The sequence below is a fragment of the Macaca nemestrina genome, chromosome 9 (assembly GCF_043159975.1).
Source record: "Macaca nemestrina isolate mMacNem1 chromosome 9, mMacNem.hap1, whole genome shotgun sequence".
NCBI lineage: Eukaryota > Metazoa > Chordata > Mammalia > Primates > Cercopithecidae > Macaca > Macaca nemestrina.
In genome coordinates this window covers 32,444,235-32,460,835 of record NC_092133.1, presented here as the reverse complement: position 1 = coordinate 32,460,835, position 16,601 = coordinate 32,444,235, and the positions used below count along the sequence as shown (strand labels likewise).

Sequence of the window (16,601 nt, the reverse complement as noted above, 5' to 3'; positions counted from 1 at the left end):
GCCCTGATGGCCAAAGAGGTAATATACCAGAAAGAGCATGGAAAATCCCAGACTCTACATCCCCTCTTGGGATCCTTCTGGGGTCAATGGCCTGAGTACCTGGGGCTTCTGCTTTATGGCATGGTCCCCCAGGGAGGAACCCAGGAGGTCTTGAGGTTGCCTAAGTATTCCCTGGGAGAGGAGCTTCACACATCCTGGTGGAGTTACTAACAAACATGGATTAAATCGCTGGCACTAGAGTTCAACTTCCTGATATCAAGGCTAAGTAGGGCCAAGGGAGTGTGTAGATTCTCTGTGCCACTTGTCTCCATGAAAAGGATCACCCTTGCCTGGAGGCAGGAGAATGGCAGAGATGAACTTTCAGTGACTTTTTCTAGGACCCTGAGATTTAGGAGCTTTTGTGGAATTCCTGAATTTTTAGCTGATGACTGAGTAGAGGAGCTAAGTTCTACTCCAGGGCTCCAGAGTGAAAGGTGTGCCTTAAAGAGGGGAAAGGGGAATCAATTTTCCCCAGAAGCTCCAGTACAGGCTTGTTGTGAGGATCAAAAAAGCAGGAGGGTATGTCCGGGGGTCCCCAGATGCATGTGTGATGGTGCTACTACAGGGGTCAGCTGTTCAGAGCACCCCACCCCCACCATTTCCACTCACACCCTTTGGGTTCTATACAGTTCCACTCCTATCACCTCTCGGTCTTATGGCTAAGATCAAATGTAGTATATTTTTACCAGCTTAACATCTGATATATCCTCTATCTGAGGACAATAAATTAAATGGGTTTTTGGAGCAGGGGGATAGAAAAGGAGCTTTCTCCATCCACTCCTATGCATCAATCTGGTATTGCAGGACCTCCAGGAACGGTGCATCACCAGAGGGCAAGAGAGAGTTCCACTCCCAGAGAGAGGGGTGAGGGGATGAGACGGTGTGAGCAGCAGACTTGGTGCCAGTGAGCAAACAAGGAAGAGGAGGCAAGAGGTGGGAGGCTGGCAGGAGGTGGACAGGAAGGCAGGCTGCCTGGAGATGGGCCACTCCCTTGTGAGTGTCCTTGTGCTTTCTTTACAGACTCTCTACTCCTTTGGGGCGTGGTATTGGTATACTTGCAGATGGCTCTGCACATCCTTATGGGTCAGTGTATCTGCATGTGTGTTATCTCTCTACTCTGTGACAGTACTTGGTGACCATGTGGCTGAGGATACCTGTGTGAAGAACAAGAAACTAGGGGGTTGCCCAAAGAGCACTTGGGTGTTTGGTTTGATAGCACAGTGTTTAAAACAAACATGAAATTGAATACCTTTAGGAAAACATGTTTCTCAGGTGCAGCCACAGACCCTGCCACTCTACTGCATTTCACTACTTGTGTCACTTTTATAATCTGCCTAGCACTCAAGTCTTGACTCTGTGATCTCTTGAAGAAAAGGAGACAGGCCTCTATTTGTCCATCAGTTGGCTTCTGAATCATTAACTTCCCTCAGAGATAATGGCTGGGGTCCAGCCACCAGCTTCTCTGGGACTGAAGGGTACCGGAAGCCACCTTTTTTTCTTCTGAGTCAAAAACATCTGTACAAGGGAAGTAAACAAGTCCCAACCTTCCACGAGAGAAATGTCCAAGATCATATAGTGATACTAGCCTCCAGGCTGCCTCCGTGGGACTCCAAAACCCCTATTTTGCACACTGCCTCTTCCTTCATCAAGTGGGTTTGAGCTGAGGCTGAGATATGAGAGCTAGAACGAGAACAAGCCCAGAGACCCTGAGGGACACACTTGTTTCCAACTGGTGTGTCCTGGACATGGGCCCCTGCCAGAGGATGGAAAGGGATTTGGCCTGACATGCTGTTGGGATGGCCCTTGGGTAGACTCATTGCTCAGTCCATTGTGTAGCCTCTCAGGTAGGCAGAGCCCTCCTTCCTGCCCAGCATCCTCATATCACCACCCTGCCCCATCCGCCATCTCCCTGGGAGAAAGGGAAGTTTGGAGGCCAAAAGGAGGATCGATTCTATTTTGTTTTGGAAGCTTGGAAGAGTAGCTGGAAAACATGTGGGGCTTGGTTTGAGGCTGGGGACAGGGCTGGCTCTTAGTGCCTGCTTCATCCTTGCAATCAGTTTTCCAGAACTCTCAGTGGAGCTTATAGGGTCAGGCTCTACCACAGGGGACCCATACTAAGATCATATCTATCCTGGGATGCCCCCACATAGGCAGCAGCTTCTAAAACATGAATCTTGATATAAGCCTTTTACTTGACTTCTAAGAAGCTTAGGATGGTGATGGGAATGTAAGAAAGGGTAACCTTTGTAAGGAAGCTGATCTTTTATAGCTGCTGTTTACTGAGTGTCATATTTTGAGGTGTTTTTTTTTTAGTTTTTTTGTCATTTATTTTGTGTCAGACAGTGAACTGAACCTTTTACTTACTTTATTTCATTAAATGTTTATAACCATCCGGTGAGGTAGGTGGTATTATCTCCTATTGCTCAGATAAGGAGATTGAGAATCTAAGATAAGGAGATTGAGAATCTAAGAGGTTAAAAACCAGTCCAAGACCACATAGCTATTAACTGGGGAATCTGGCTGTTTCCACTCAAGGGCACTACCTTCCTCAATCAATACAAAACCTGAGGTCAGTGAATAAGGTGGGGGTAGGGTAGGGTTACCAGATTTAGTAAATAAAAATACAGGATGCCCAATTTGAATTTCAGACAAACAACAAATAGTTAAGTATAAATACATCCCAAATAGTGTGTGGGATATACTTACACTAAAAATTTGTTGTCTGAAATTCAAATTTAATCAGGTGTCCTGTATTTTATCTGGCACTTCTTGATGGGAAGTGGGGTGAGGGCCTGGCCCAGCTCTGCCCCCGTTTCCTAAGAAACTTCCTGAGAGGTACAGGCCTCAAGTACGGGATGGTCTGAGCTCAATCAGATTGTGCAGGCTGTGCTGAGAGCCCTTTTCTCCCTTCCTGAGTGTGGCTAGGAAGAGGCTGGGCTTGGAGTGTGGGCTACCCTGTCCAGCCTCCCAGGCTTTGTGCTGAGGACGTCAGAGATCACACCCATTTACCAATCAAAAGGGATTTTTTCATCCCAGCACTAGGCTGCTCAACCACAAGTGGTGCACCAGCACAGACATTTGGCCGGGTGCGGTGGCTTACGCCTGTAATCCCAACACTTTGGGAGGCCTAGGCGGGCGGATCACCTGAGGTCAGGAGTTGGAGACTAGCCTGGCCAACATGGTGAAACCCCGTGTTTACTAAAAATACAAAATTAGCCGGGTGTGGTGGCGCACGCCTTTAATCTCAACTACTCTGGAGGCTGAGGCAGGAGAATCACTTGAACCCGGGAGGCGGAGGTTGCTGTGAGATGAGATCTATTGCATTACAGCCTGGGCAAAGAGTGAAACTCCATCTCAAAAAAAAAAAAAGCTTCAAGCTGTCGGCATGGGAAGAAATGAAACCTTCCTGGCATTCATTGAACGATTTAGCACTGAATTAGACCGTGCGGGTGAGGGTGGAGTCAATCCGGTCAAGGTTTAGTAAGGTCTAGCCCAGCCCTGCCTTTGGGGCACCAGCTTCTTCTATTTTCCCTTCCGGGGACTCTAACTCTGGGCGGGCCTGAGCGGGGCAGATGGTAGGAGGGGCTCTTTCTGACCCCTAAATCCCCAAGCTCTCCAGCCCCCCGCTGCCCCACCCGCGTCAGGCCTCGGGCTGGGCTCAGGCCCCAGGCGCTGCTCCGGCTCCCTCTCTGGTTCCTGGCCTCCGTCCTCCGCAGCTGAGCCCCGCTCGGCTCCACCCCAGGCTCCATCGCCTGCTCTATCGCTGGCTCCCGATCCGGCTCCCGTTCCCACTCCCGGCCCGGTGTGCTCAGCTTGCTCGGGGCGTCTCCCTACTGAAGAATTATGTTGCATAAAGCAGGCGCCACCATCTTGAACTGGCAGTGAACTTTGCTTTCTACATATAAATACAGATAGCAATCACACCCCAATCAGCGCAGAGGCTTCAGGGCATCATCTCAGCAACTCTAACTTTCCCATTACGATAATGTGATTTTCACTCAGTCTATAATATCAACAGCCATGAATAAAGCAACTGGCTCTTTCTGTCTCTCTCTTCCCTCCCCGCTTTCTCTGCCTCTCTCCCACCCACCTCAGTGTTTCTTTTCCTCCACACCCTCCTCTTCTGTCTCTCTGCAACCCCTCCTGGTGATCTCTGAGTCTCTGAGCACCTCCGCCTTCCTCTCCCACTACGTCTTTCTCCCCCTCATCCTCTGGGACTCACATTCCCTAAATACTAATGGCAGGGATTTGCTGTGCCCCATGGCTCAGTTAAGTTCTGCTCCCCAGCTCTGCCATCATCTGCCTTTGCCTGAAGGTGAGAAACTGCGGAGTGGGGGTGGGGTGGCCAGCTAGGCTTTCTGGGAGGGTGAGGAGCAGGGAGGCGACTCTGCTCCTTCCCTTCTCTCTCCCTCTTTCCTTAGGTACCAGGAGGGCTCTCTGCTAGGATTCCCACCAAGAATGCCAAAGCCAGAGGCTTAGGGTCCAAAGGACCCAGAAGGGAGATCTGAAAAATTCCTGCTTAGGGGCAGGTCCTGGAGGCTCTGATTTTTCTGAGTATTGAGGGACCTAAATTCAACCAGATTCCAGATGCCAGAAGATTGTGAGTAGATACAGCTGGTGAGAGGGTGCTCTGGAGACGCCTGCAGAAAAGAGAGGAAACTGGCCCAGCGTCCTAGGGACACTTCTGAGTACGGCTCGGTCCTGAGCCTGAGGGCAGTCCAGACTGGAACTGCCTTTGCCAGGACATGTAAAGGCCCGCAGATCCTTGATCAAGGTGTCAGCCACTTTGTTGGAGCTCCTGGAAAGGGCTTCTCATTCCTTCATGGACATTCTCCAGGTTGGTAGTGGTGCTGGCGGGGGAATTTTCTGTGCCTTTGGTCATTCATGTATCTATGCCCCCTGAGTTTGTATGCCAGTTCTTTTAAACTAGCATTGGGATCGTGGACAGTGCTCTTAACTTCTCTAAGCCTCAGTGTCCTCTTCTATAAAACGGGCATAATAATATACCTACTGAACAAAATAATGTATGTCACAGTGCTCAGCACATTGTTAAATGTTCAATAACTGTTAGCAATTATTACTATCAGCAATTATTGAATAATCATCTGCTATGTCTGTGACACAGGGCACCATGGAGGTTAGGAGCCTGGGGTTTGGAGACAGATGATCTGAGTTTGAATCCTGCTTAGCGCTTATTAGCTTTGTGGTCTTGGAAAAGTCACAGCCTCTCTGAGACTCAGTTTCCTCATCTGTAACAGGAATAATAATAGTCCCTACTTCATAGGGTTGTTGTGAGGGTTACTCAGGCACATCTGATGCTTGGCACGGTGTTGATATGTGACACGAGCTCTCGAATATTCCCAATTAAGGGTCAGTCACTGTGGATCCGGCCATGAGTAAGGCCAACACTGTCCTGGCTGTCCTGGAGACCACACTCTCCCTGTGGGTTATAGTCTGGGCCCCTGGCATTTTCTAAGGCAAGTGTCCACTAATGGCCTTGTCTTTTCACTCCTGTGGAGGATGAGGACTTGCTTCAATTTCCCTGGCCATAAGAACTGCAACCTTTTCAGTTGCCCTCCTTTCTGAGGTTGGAGCTAGGACTCCTGCCCAGCCCCTTTCCTGGATGAGGAGAGAAGGTGACCCTTGAATGTGCTCTCTTAGGCAGGGGAGACAAATTAGAATCACATCCTCAGTCTGTCCATTTCTGTAGCTCTAAGTGTTTGGGGGTCAGTTTGCTTGCTTACTTTTAGTTTCTCTTGGTTTCTCTCTGAAGGCTCCTTTGGAGCCATTCCAAGCTGATTTCATGTGAAAGAGGAGAAAGAAGACTCTACTCACCTCAGCTGGGCCAGGAGGGGCCTCGGGAGTGTGGCAGTGAGAGCTCGCAGCTCTGGGGCCTAGAGAGCCAGTATCACTGAGGCGGACTCAGGGAGGAAGCTAGGGGTAGCATGGCTGGCAAGTGGCAGGTTTGGGTCTCTTCCCTAATACTTAGCCTCTCTCCCCTGGCTCCAGGAGGAAAGAAGCTATCCTTCAAAATCCAGAGCCATAAGCCAACATTTTTTTTTTTTTAAGACAGATTCTCGCTCTGTCACCCAGCCTGGAGTACAGTGGTATGATCTCGGCTCACTGCAACCTCCACCTCCCAGGTTCAAGTGATTCTCCTGCCTCAGCTACACGAGGGACTATAGGCTTGTGCCACTATGTCCAGCTAATTTTTGTATTTTTAGTAGAGACCATGTTTCGCCATGTTGGCCGGGCTGGTCTCAAACTCCTGACCTCAGGTGATCCACCCGCCTGGGCCCCCAAAAATGCTGGGATTACAGGCATAAGCCACCGTACCCAGCCAACCAACACATTATTAACCAAGTGCTGTAGCTAAGGGAACTGAATCTCCTGTAAACTCATGACAGAATGCGGAGTCTGGTCTCCTCCCTATGCCTAACTCCACTGCTCACAGACAGGGTCCATGCCTTCCAGGTGATCATTGCCCAATATTGGGGGACAGGCATGAGAACATGGAAGTGAAGCAGAGTGAGAGACACTTATAGAGGTAACTACAGGGTGCAGCAGCGCAGAGAAAGAGTGGTCATTTGAGTCTGAAGAGCCAGGTGACACTTCATAGAGGAGATGGCGCTCCAGTTAACATAAATATGGGCAAAATGGGATGGGCAAAGAAAAGGAAAGGCATTCAAGCAGGGGGAATAGCATGTTCAAAAGCCTTGAGGTGTGGAACAGCCTGGCACATCTGGAGAACTCCACTGAAGTACAGAGGAGGGTGTAGGGAGGGTACATTGGGAGAGAGGCCAGCAGAAGGAGAAAGAGAGTAAAGGGCTGTGCCAAGGAGTTAGGCTGTCACCCTGTGAGCTGGGGGCCACTGAAGGGCTTTCACATGGAGTGATCTGCATTTCAGAAAAATAGCTCTGAGGATGATACAGAGAATGGGGGAAGGGTGCAACCGGAAACATTGGAGACCAGGAGACCAGGGAGGAGGTTTTTTTTTTTTCCCCAGGCTGGAGTGCAATGGTAGGATCTCAGCTCACCGCAACTTCCACCTCCTGGATTCAAGATATTCTCCTCTCTCAGCCTCCTGAGTAGCTGGAATTACAGGCGTCCACCACCAGGCCTGGCTAATTTTTTGTATTTTTGGTAGAAACAGGGTTTCACCATGTTGGCCAGGCTGGTCTTGAACTCCTGACCTCAGATGATCCACCTGCCTCAGCCTCCCAGAGTGCTGGGATTACAGATGTAAGCCACTGTGCCTGACCTTTTTTTTTTTTTTTTTGATGTGGAGTCTTGCTCTGTGGCCCAGGCTGGAGTGCAATGACACGATCTTGGCTCACTGCAACCTCTGCCTCCTAGGTTCAAGCGATTCTCCTGCCTCAGCCTCCTGAGTAGCTGGGATTACAGGCATGCACCACCATGCCTGGCTAATTTTTGTATTTTTAGTAGAGACAGGGTTTCACCATGTTAGCCAGACTGGTCTCAAACTTCTGACCTCAGGTGATCCACCCCCCTTAGCCTCCCAAGTGTTGGGATTACAGGTATAAGTCACCACACCCAGCCAAGGGAGACGGTTCTTACAACTGTGCAGGCAAGAGACATGGAGGACCCAAGTTATGGCAACGGTGGTGGGAACACCGAGGAGTGACAGACTAGATAAGGCCTCTGAAAGAATGGACAGGATTTTGTGCTTGATTGGATGTGGGAGCTGACTGAGGAGAAGACTCCTGGATGGCCACCAGGTTCTTGCCTTGGACGAACGGTGGGATGATGACAGAGATGGAGAATAGAAGTGGTGGAATAGATTTGGGGAGAGTGAAGAAATACTAAGATCTGATTGAGACACGTACTTTGAGAGTCTGGGGTATATCTCAATAAAGATATCCAGGAGATTAAGAGAATTGAAGAACTTTATCTCCGTACACCTGAAGTCTGGTAGGGAGTTGGAAATACATGTGTGGCATTCAGAAGAGTTTTGGGCTGGGTGCAGTGGCTCATGCCTGTAATCCCAACACTTTGGGAGACCAAGGCAAGTGGATCACTTGAAGTCAGGAGCTCGAGACTAGCCTGGCCAACATAGTGAAACTCTGTCTTTATTAAAAATACAAAAAAAAATTAGCCCAGTGTGGTGGTGCGTGGCTGTAGTTCCAGCTACTGGGGAAGCTGAGGCAGGAGAATTGCTTGAATCCGGGAGGCAGAGGTTGCAGTGAGCGGAGATCCCGCCACTGCACTCCAGTCTGGGTGACAGAGTGAAACTCTGTCTCAAAAAAAAAAAAAAAAAAAGAGTTTAGTCAGGGTATGTGGATTTGAGGGTTGCTAGCAGATAGATGGTAATTAAGGCCATGGGAAGGAGGTTGTTTACTTGGGAAAGACAAGTTTGAAGAGGCTTAAGAGTAGAGGTCTTAGGGAATGTCCACATTTAAAGGAGTGATTCTCAACCTTAGTAGCACATTTGGATGAAATGGGGAGCTTGAAAAACACCAGTGTTGGCAGGGGACAGTGGCTCACACCTGTAATCCCAGCACTTTGGGAGGCTAAGGCGGGTGGATCACGAGGTCAGGAGCTCGAGACCATCTTGGCTAACAGGGTGAAACCCCGTCTCTACTAAAAATACCAAAAAATTAGCCAGGTGTGGTGGCGGGCACTTATAGTCCCAGCTACTCAGGAGGCGGAGGCAGGAGAATGGCGTGAACTCGGGAGGTGGAGCTTGCAGTGAGCCGAGATGGCGCCACTGCACTCCAGCCTGGGCGACAGAGCTAGACTCCGTCTCAAAAAAAAAAAAAAAAAAGGAAAAAGAAAAGCACTGGTGTCTGGGCCCCTCCCCAGGCCAACTAAATCTGAATCTCTGGGAGTGAGCTATAAAAGTCCTCATGCCTGTAATCCCAGCACTTTGGGAGGCTGAGGCAGGTGGATCACAAGGTCAGGAGATCTAGACCATCCTGGCTAACATGGTGAAACCCCGTCTCTACTAAAAATACAAAAAAAAAAAAAAAAAAAAGCTGGGCGTGGTGATGGGCGCCTGAGGCAGGAGGATGGTGTGAGCCTGGGAGGCGGAGCTTGCAGTGAGCCGAGATCACACCACTGTACTCCAGCCTGGGTGACAGTGCGAGACTCCGTCTAAATAAATAAATAAGCCCTTCAGGTGATTCTAACATGGCATTGGGGTTGAGAATCAAAGACTTGCAGGGAAGCAGGGCATGGTGGCTCATGCCTATAATCCCAACACTTCGGGAAGCCAAGGCGGGCAGATCACTTGAGCCCAGGAGACCAGCCTGGGCAACATGGTGAAACTCCATCTCTACCAAAAATACAAAAAAAAAAAAAAAAAGAAAGAAAAAAGAAAGAAAGAAAAAACTTAGCCAGGTGTGGTGCCACATGCCTGTAGCTACTGGGGAGGCTGAGGTGTGAGAATTGCTTGAACCTGGGAGGCAGAAGTTGCAGTGAGCCAAGATCTCACCACTGCATTCCAGCCTGGGCAACAGAGCAAGACCCTGCCTCAAAAAGAAGAAAAGAAAAGAAAAAGACTTGGAGGGAGAGCAGAGGACCTAGGCTAGCAAAGAAAACTGAGAAGGAATGTTCAGGAAGATAGGAAGAAAAACAGGAAAGAGGGGTGTTGTAGAGTAAAGAGAGGACAAAGTTTCAAGAAGAGAGAGTTCAAAAGCATCAAATGATGGAGAATAATAGTAGTTAACACCTACCCAGTACTTATCCTGGCTTTACGTGAATTCACTGAGTCTTCCTGAGACCCTGAGGCAGGTGTTATTATCATTGCCATTTTGAACATAATAAAACTGAGGCACAGGGATGCTAAGTACTTGCCCTAACTCATACAACTAGTAAGTAGAAACCAGGCTTCCAGCCCAGGCAGGCCACTACCAAATGTGTGCTACACCACCTCTCTTGCAGAGGGCCAAGTGACATGCACACCGTTCGTGAGTTTTAGCGGTTAGGTGGTCAGTGTAGCCTTCCAATGGCCCAGCTCTCTTCTCCTTTCTCCTCTCCTCTCCTCTCCTCTCCTCTCCTCTCCTCCCTCCCCCGCTTCCTTCCTTCCTTCCTTCCTTTCTTTCTCTTTCCTTCTCTCTCTCTCTTTCTCCTCCCTCCCTCCCTCCCTCCCTCCGTCCCTCCCTCCCTCCCTCCCTCCCTCCCTTCCTTCCTTCCTTCCTTCCTTCCTTCCTTCCTTCCTTCCTTCCTTCCTTCCTTCCTCTCAGTCTAGGTCCCTAAGGCAGCTTTCTTCACCTCCCTGGCCTTCTCCTGGTGACTGGGCTAAGTGGAGCTGGTTCTCCTCCCTTGCTCTTGGAGAGACAACAAAGTCCACCCTTAGGAGGTGGCCACAAGTGAGCCTGCATTCATCAGCCTGAGTGAGCAACCACCCTTTGAAGTCTCCAGAGTCTAGGAGGGTGGGGAGTTGGGAGGGGGGTGCAGAGGGAAAAGGATCTGATCCTCCTGGGAAGTTAAGTCTCCTGAGAAGTGATGCAGGGAGACTTTGAGGAGGAAAGAGACTGGAATCCACATTCACAGTAGAGGTAATGTGAGTGTGGCCTCCAGGCCCTGGAGCAGTGGTTCTCAACCAGGCTGCCTGTTAGAATTAAGGAGAGAGGAGTGTTAAAAATATACCAAAAGTGCCACCTCCAGAATAATTGGATCAGAATCTCTGGGAGTGGAGCCCAGGCACTGATGGTTTTTAAAAGTTCCCCCAGCTGATTCTAATGTGTAGCCAGTGCTGAGAACAGCAGCCTGGAGAAAAAAGCTCTGAATAAGCATAAAAAGACCCCAGTTCTACACTCCAGCTTTGTCATTTCCTAGCTGGGTGGTCTTGGGCAACCCATCAGACGTCTTTGAGCCTCTCTTACTCATTTCTGTAAAATGGGCATAGTAATGTCCACCATACCTACCTTAAACAAATTATTCTGATGCTGAGGTAGACTTGGATGTGATGTATTTTGTTAATTATGAGGGTACTATGTGAAAGTAAGGTGGAATTAACTCATACAGACAAAAGGACAAATAAGCACATGTGTTCATTTTGCACAGGTAGACGCACTTGAGTGAGTACACACACCTCACACAGAGAGCTGCTGGTTGGATTTTGAAAGCAGAACTGTGGCTTTCTAGTCATGGTCCTTTATGTTTTTAGCCTTCAGAATATGCCATTAAAATATGGAAAGATGGTGTGTGTGTGTGTGTGTGTGTGTGTGTGTGTGTGTGTGTGTGTGTTTAAATGATTGTTAAAGTGCAGCATCCTTTGAGTCCGCCTGTCAGCCTATCAGAAACGTCATCTACAACCTTCACTGTTTGCAGTTTAATCTCCCCTGCCTCCCCGTGGGCCCTGTTCTGACATTTTAAACCCCATAAATGACAGTAGTGCTCTAAGCCATTTTGAAAAAAGCCAAGCATTTGGAAAAAAACATACATAGAGACATCCCCCTGAATTCCCCTTTCCCTGAACACATGCTCACTCATGCTCATAAGTTGAATCGCACACACGTTCACACCCCTGCACTGGCCAATTTGAGAGAAGTCACAGATACCGGTGCTAGCCAACAAAGTGCACATGTGATGGCAGGACACAGATGCTTGGAAGCATGGCTGTGTTTCTGGCCCATGCATAAACTTCAGTGGACACACAGCAGGGACACCTTTCTTCTCTCATTCTCAAGTTCCAACCATTCTTCTGCTCCTTGGCTTTGAAAGGGAAGGAAGGAATCCAGCATACCTGGAAGGCTATCACGGGGAGCTGTTTCCTGTAATTTGGACTTAGAAACCAATAGGAGCTGGGCACGGTGGCTCATGCCCGTAATCCCAGCACTTTGGGAGGCGGAAGTGGGTGGATCATTTGAGGTCAGGAGTTTGAGACCAGCCTGACCAAGATGGTGAAACCCCGTCTCCACTAAAAATACAAAAATTAGCCAGGGGGTAGTGGTGCGCACCTGTAATCCCAGCTACTCAGGAGGCTGAGGCAGGAGAATTGCTTAAGCCTGGGAGGTGCAGGTTGCGGTGAGCCGAGATTGTGCCACTGTACTCCAGTCTGGGCAGCAGAGTGAGAAGACCCTGTCTCAAAAAAAAAAAAAAAAAAAGAAAGAAAGAAAAAAGAAAAAAAGAAACCAATGGGGTGACAAGGGAGCTTGAAGAGCCCCAAATCTTGGGGTTTAGTGCCAAGAAAGGATGTACATTAACAGGATCAAGGTTCTCAACCCTTGGAAAGCCCATGAGTAGAAGGGATAACATGCAAGTTGCACCCCACCTACCAAACCAGTGAGCTCTCAACGTTTGGAGACCCAGAATGAAAGAAGAAAATTCAGAGATACTTAGCCACAGGATGAACATGTGAGTGTAGAAGAAGGTGGTATAAGATGTTAATTGTGAGCTCTGTAAGAACAGGGCTCTCCCAACTCCTGGATGTATCCCTGGAGTCTGGCACAGGGTCTACAACATAGCAAAGGCTTACAAGTACTTGCTGAATGAATGACAAACAATCTGAAGCTCTTGATGGCAGGGCTGGTTCCTGTGGCTCTCCCTCCCACCACCTCAAGTCATCATGTACTTTTTTTTTTTTTTTTTTTTTTTTTTGAGACGGAGTCTCGCTCTGCCGCCCAGGCTGGAGTGCAATGGCCGGATCTCAGCTCACTGCAAGCTCCGCCTCCCGGGTTCACGCCATTCTCCTGCCTCAGCCTCCCGAGTAGTTGGGACTACAGGCGCCCGCCACCTCGCCCGGCTAATTTTTTGTATTTTTAGTAGAGACGGGGTTTCGCCGTGTTAGCCAGGATGGTCTCGATCTCCTGACCTCGTGATCCGCCCGTCTCGGCCTCCCAAAGTGCTAGGATTACAGGCTTGAGCCACCGCACCCGGCCAAGTCATCATGTACTTTAAGGAACTTGTTTCCAAGGCAACCAATTAGAGTCAGAAAGTGAGGGCTGTGACGTCAGGCAAGGATAGGGGGTGGGTGGATAAACTGCCATCCCCCGTATCCCTAGCTCCCAGCTCAGTCTCTGCAGCCTTGAAGGGAACACTTCTGAAAAGAGGAAAAGACACAGGGCATTGCCCTCCTGAGAGTATACTTCTGGGTCAGGGCCCAGGAATAAGGACTGTGTTGGAGATCTGATTCATCTGGCAGTGCCCCTACCTGCCACCCCATTCCAAACTGCTGACAAGCCTGTGGGTCCAGCGGTGAGACAGTGTAGGCACACTAGAAGGGTAACAGTAGTTGGGGACCACTGCCCATGCTCCTCACTATCGCCTAGGAGGGAGAGATCTTAGGCTCTCGTTATTTGGGGGACCTGTAAACAAGGCCCAGAATGAAGGAAGTCTTGGATCAAAGAGGAGGAGATGCTGCTCTTGATGAGATGCCTCACTTGAGACCTTTCTGTCTGCCCCCTGGAAAGGATGTATGTTTTGGTTTATGAGAGGAAAGTATACACTTTAAATAAGAGTAGGAAGCCAACAAAGAATGTATTTGGAGAGTGTAGCAGAGACAATCCAATGGGTGGTAGCTCACAGATTCTTTCTTGGAGCAGAGAATGAGATGTGGGTAACAAAACTGCAGCAATTTGAACCCCTAGATCCTTGAGATCATGTTAGGCTTCCCAAGGGAAAAGTCTGGCCAATTTGGGAAGGTCATTCTAATCAGAAGATAAAAAGCAGAATGCAAAGGACCTTGTCCTTAGGGTACAATGAGAATACTAGGCATTGACTTGTTGAACTTCCTGGCCCAACTATGATAAGCCCCCACACCAGCTGGGTAGGCCCTGCTGTGAAGATGATGAACATGATGATGCTGACAATGATAAATAGCTGCAGCTATATTTTTCATGGCACTGTACTTTACCAAATACCTTTATCATTGTGGTAGCCCTGTTGATAAGTAGGGCAGGAATTGTCCCCAGGTGTGGTTCTGGAAGCAGACTCGGAGATGGCAAGTACTGTGCAGGAGCTTCACTGGAGAGTGCTCTGGGAAGGTGCTAGAAGTGCAGGACTGGGCAAGGGAGAAGTGGGGTTGTGCTGCAGTCTCAAAAAAGGCCTTGACTGACCACAGGGGGCTCTGAAGCTGGATGGCCCTTCAGAACCGTCCTGAGTTGGAGAGAGGCAACTGGGCCTTCACATACCCCTGGTGACCAGTCACTGGATGCAAGCTGCCCCAGAAAAAGGACACGATCTCAGGTGGGGTAGCACTCTTCAGCAGAGGCAAATCCAAGGAAGGCTGACAGGCAAGGGTGGCAGCTGAGGGGACCATCCTTCAGTATGGAAGGGGAATACGGCGTGACACCATGGCACCCACTATAGCAATTACCACTCTCATATTGGAGGTGAGAAAACTGAAGTTCAGAGAGATGTAATGATCTGCCATATCATACAGCTATTATACTGGCAAGGTTAGAGTGTGGCTGTAGCAACAAGAAGGGCTTTCAGTGTAAAACTCCTTCAGTATAAACACAAGAGTCAACTGCTGAGGAAACGCCCTCTCCCTGAGCTGCATGCAGGACAGGCAGTTGGAGCTGAGGGTGCCCTGAGTGAGGGGATGGGAGAAGGAACTCAGAGTGCTTTCCCCCAGACAGAAGAGTCAGGGTGCAGAGACCCTGTGCCAGGCCTCCAGAGGGCCTGCTGAGCTCTGCTGAGGTCCTGGGAGCCTCCTCCCCCACTGGAAAGTGGAGACTGTGACCTTAATCCTTCCCATCACAGAGGCCACAGTGCTGGCTGCTCCAGGCCATGGGAGAAGCTTTCCTGACAGATGTGTCGGATTGACCAAAAGACCAAAAGGGGCTTTGCGGAGATTATGCTGTCTGCTCGATACTTGGCCCCTAAGCCTCAAGAAATGGAAGCTCAGAGGGCCTCCTTGGTGGCTTCTAGAAAGGGCCAGAGCTTCAACCATTGCTGGGCTCAGGGGCCTAGCAATGGTCAGCTTCCCTGGCCAGCCCCTGGCTGCTTCCAAAAGGCCTGGCAGAAGGCATTTGCCGAGGGGTCAGCAGAGGTGAGGGAGGGAGTAGACAAGGTGACAGAAGGCAAGAGTCAGTGAGACAGAGGCCAAGGAACAGGAGGGGCCTGACCCCCTCAGGACCAGCCACCGCCACAGAAACTGACCTGGGGGAGAGAGGCTCTTGTCTCCTTGTCTGGGCTTGTTTTCAGGATGCTGGGGCCGGGCACCTGGGTCTATGAAGGATTTGGAAAGTCACTGAAGAGCAGGGTGTGTGTGTGTGTGTGTGAGATGGGGCTGGGGTGGAGGCGGTGCCGCCATCAGATGTGTGTGGGGAATGGAGTGAAGGGAATCCGCCTGCCTCTACTGCCTTCACACTGGAACCATTGGGTCCACAGCACAGGCTAGGAGCGGCCGCCATTCCTGCTTTTTTTTTTTTTTTTTTTTGAGACAGAGTTTCGCTCCTGTTACCCAGGCTGAAGTGCAATGGCACGATCTCGGCTCACCGCAACCTCCATCTCCCGGGTTCAAGTGATTCTCCTGCCTCAGCCTCCTGAGTAGCTGGGATTACAGACATGTGCCACCATGCCTGGCTAATTTTGTATTTTTAGTAGAGACGGGGTTTCTCCATGTTGGTCAGGCTGGCCTCGAGCTCCCGACCTCAGGTGATCGGCCCGCCTTAGCCTCCCAAAGTGCTGGGATTACAGGCATAAGCCACCATGCCCGGCCTCCTGCTCTTTTTATTCTCAACTCTTGCTGACTAGGAGGTGAGAAAGGAAGCCTGAGCTGTCACAAGGAAAGGACCCAGACATGCAAGAGGCAAAGGAACAGGAACATCAGAGCTCTGGAGTCTCTCTGCAGGGAGAGTCACAGGAATAGACCAGCCCCTGCTCACAGGAACACAGGGTCCTTCTTGCCCTTTTCTGGGGCAAAAGAGTGAGTGGCCACAGCCTCTGTCCTGGAGACCCCTATCAGAAAGGGATTGCTTTGGGTGGTGTTTTTTTCACTCTGCTACCTTCCTCCCCACCTCACCCCATTTCCCTTCATGACCTTGTGACTCCATTAGGTCTCCTTTCTTCTTGCTTCAAGAAAAAGCCAGGCGGGGAGGGCTGGGGACCAGGGAGGGAGGCAAGGCGGGCAGAGAGGCTGAGCCAATTGCGGCGTCTGCAAGGTGCAAAGCAATCAGCGGAGCCGCTGGTGAGCGGGGTCACTCAGTAGTGTGCACATCAGGGTGAAATCCTTTCAGCTCTTCGCCAAACCCCTAGTGAAAGACAATCAGGCTCGCTGTCACCGAGCTAATTCTGTCTATATAAAAGCAGTAATGAAATTCACGGCAGGATTACCCTCTCCATCCAATGGGCCAGCGTCGTGGTGACATATCTCTCTTATTGCCCGAATGTAACACACCATCTAATTTACGTCGTGTAGCGAGCAGGAATGAAATGTTCATAAAGAATTGCTGCATCTCGTCACCTTAACTGCGGCCCGGGGCTCTGAGGCATCTGTCAGGGAGAGGAGCAGGAGGAGGGAGGGCAGACAGGGCTCAGGGAGTAGCAGCCGGGGGCAGGGGTTTCTGTGGGGTTGTTGTTTCTTAATAGGGTGAAGTGGAGGCAGAGGGAGGTAGGGGCTGGGCGGGGGTCAGAAAGAGAGAGGGTGAGGG

General features: G+C 50.0%; 1 protein-coding gene and 1 non-coding gene across 2 annotated transcripts in view; both read left to right on the top strand.

Moving 5' to 3' along the window:
- The first annotated feature begins 678 nt into the window (after window positions 1-678).
- LOC112426062 (U2 spliceosomal RNA) lies at window positions 679-868 on the top strand. The gene has a single exon (XR_003017327.1). It is a non-coding gene; the product is annotated as a U2 spliceosomal RNA (small nuclear RNA).
- A 3,896-nt stretch (window positions 869-4,764) lies between these two features.
- Window positions 4,765-16,601, top strand: part of LOC105478371 (beta-transducin repeat containing E3 ubiquitin protein ligase) — a 250,995-nt gene continuing 239,158 nt past the window's right edge. Inside the window, exon 1 of the mRNA XM_071069257.1 lies at window positions 4,765-4,876. Within this exon, the coding sequence (XP_070925358.1) occupies window positions 4,862-4,876 (15 nt within the window). The 5' untranslated portion in view covers window positions 4,765-4,861. The remainder of the gene's footprint in view (window positions 4,877-16,601) is intronic.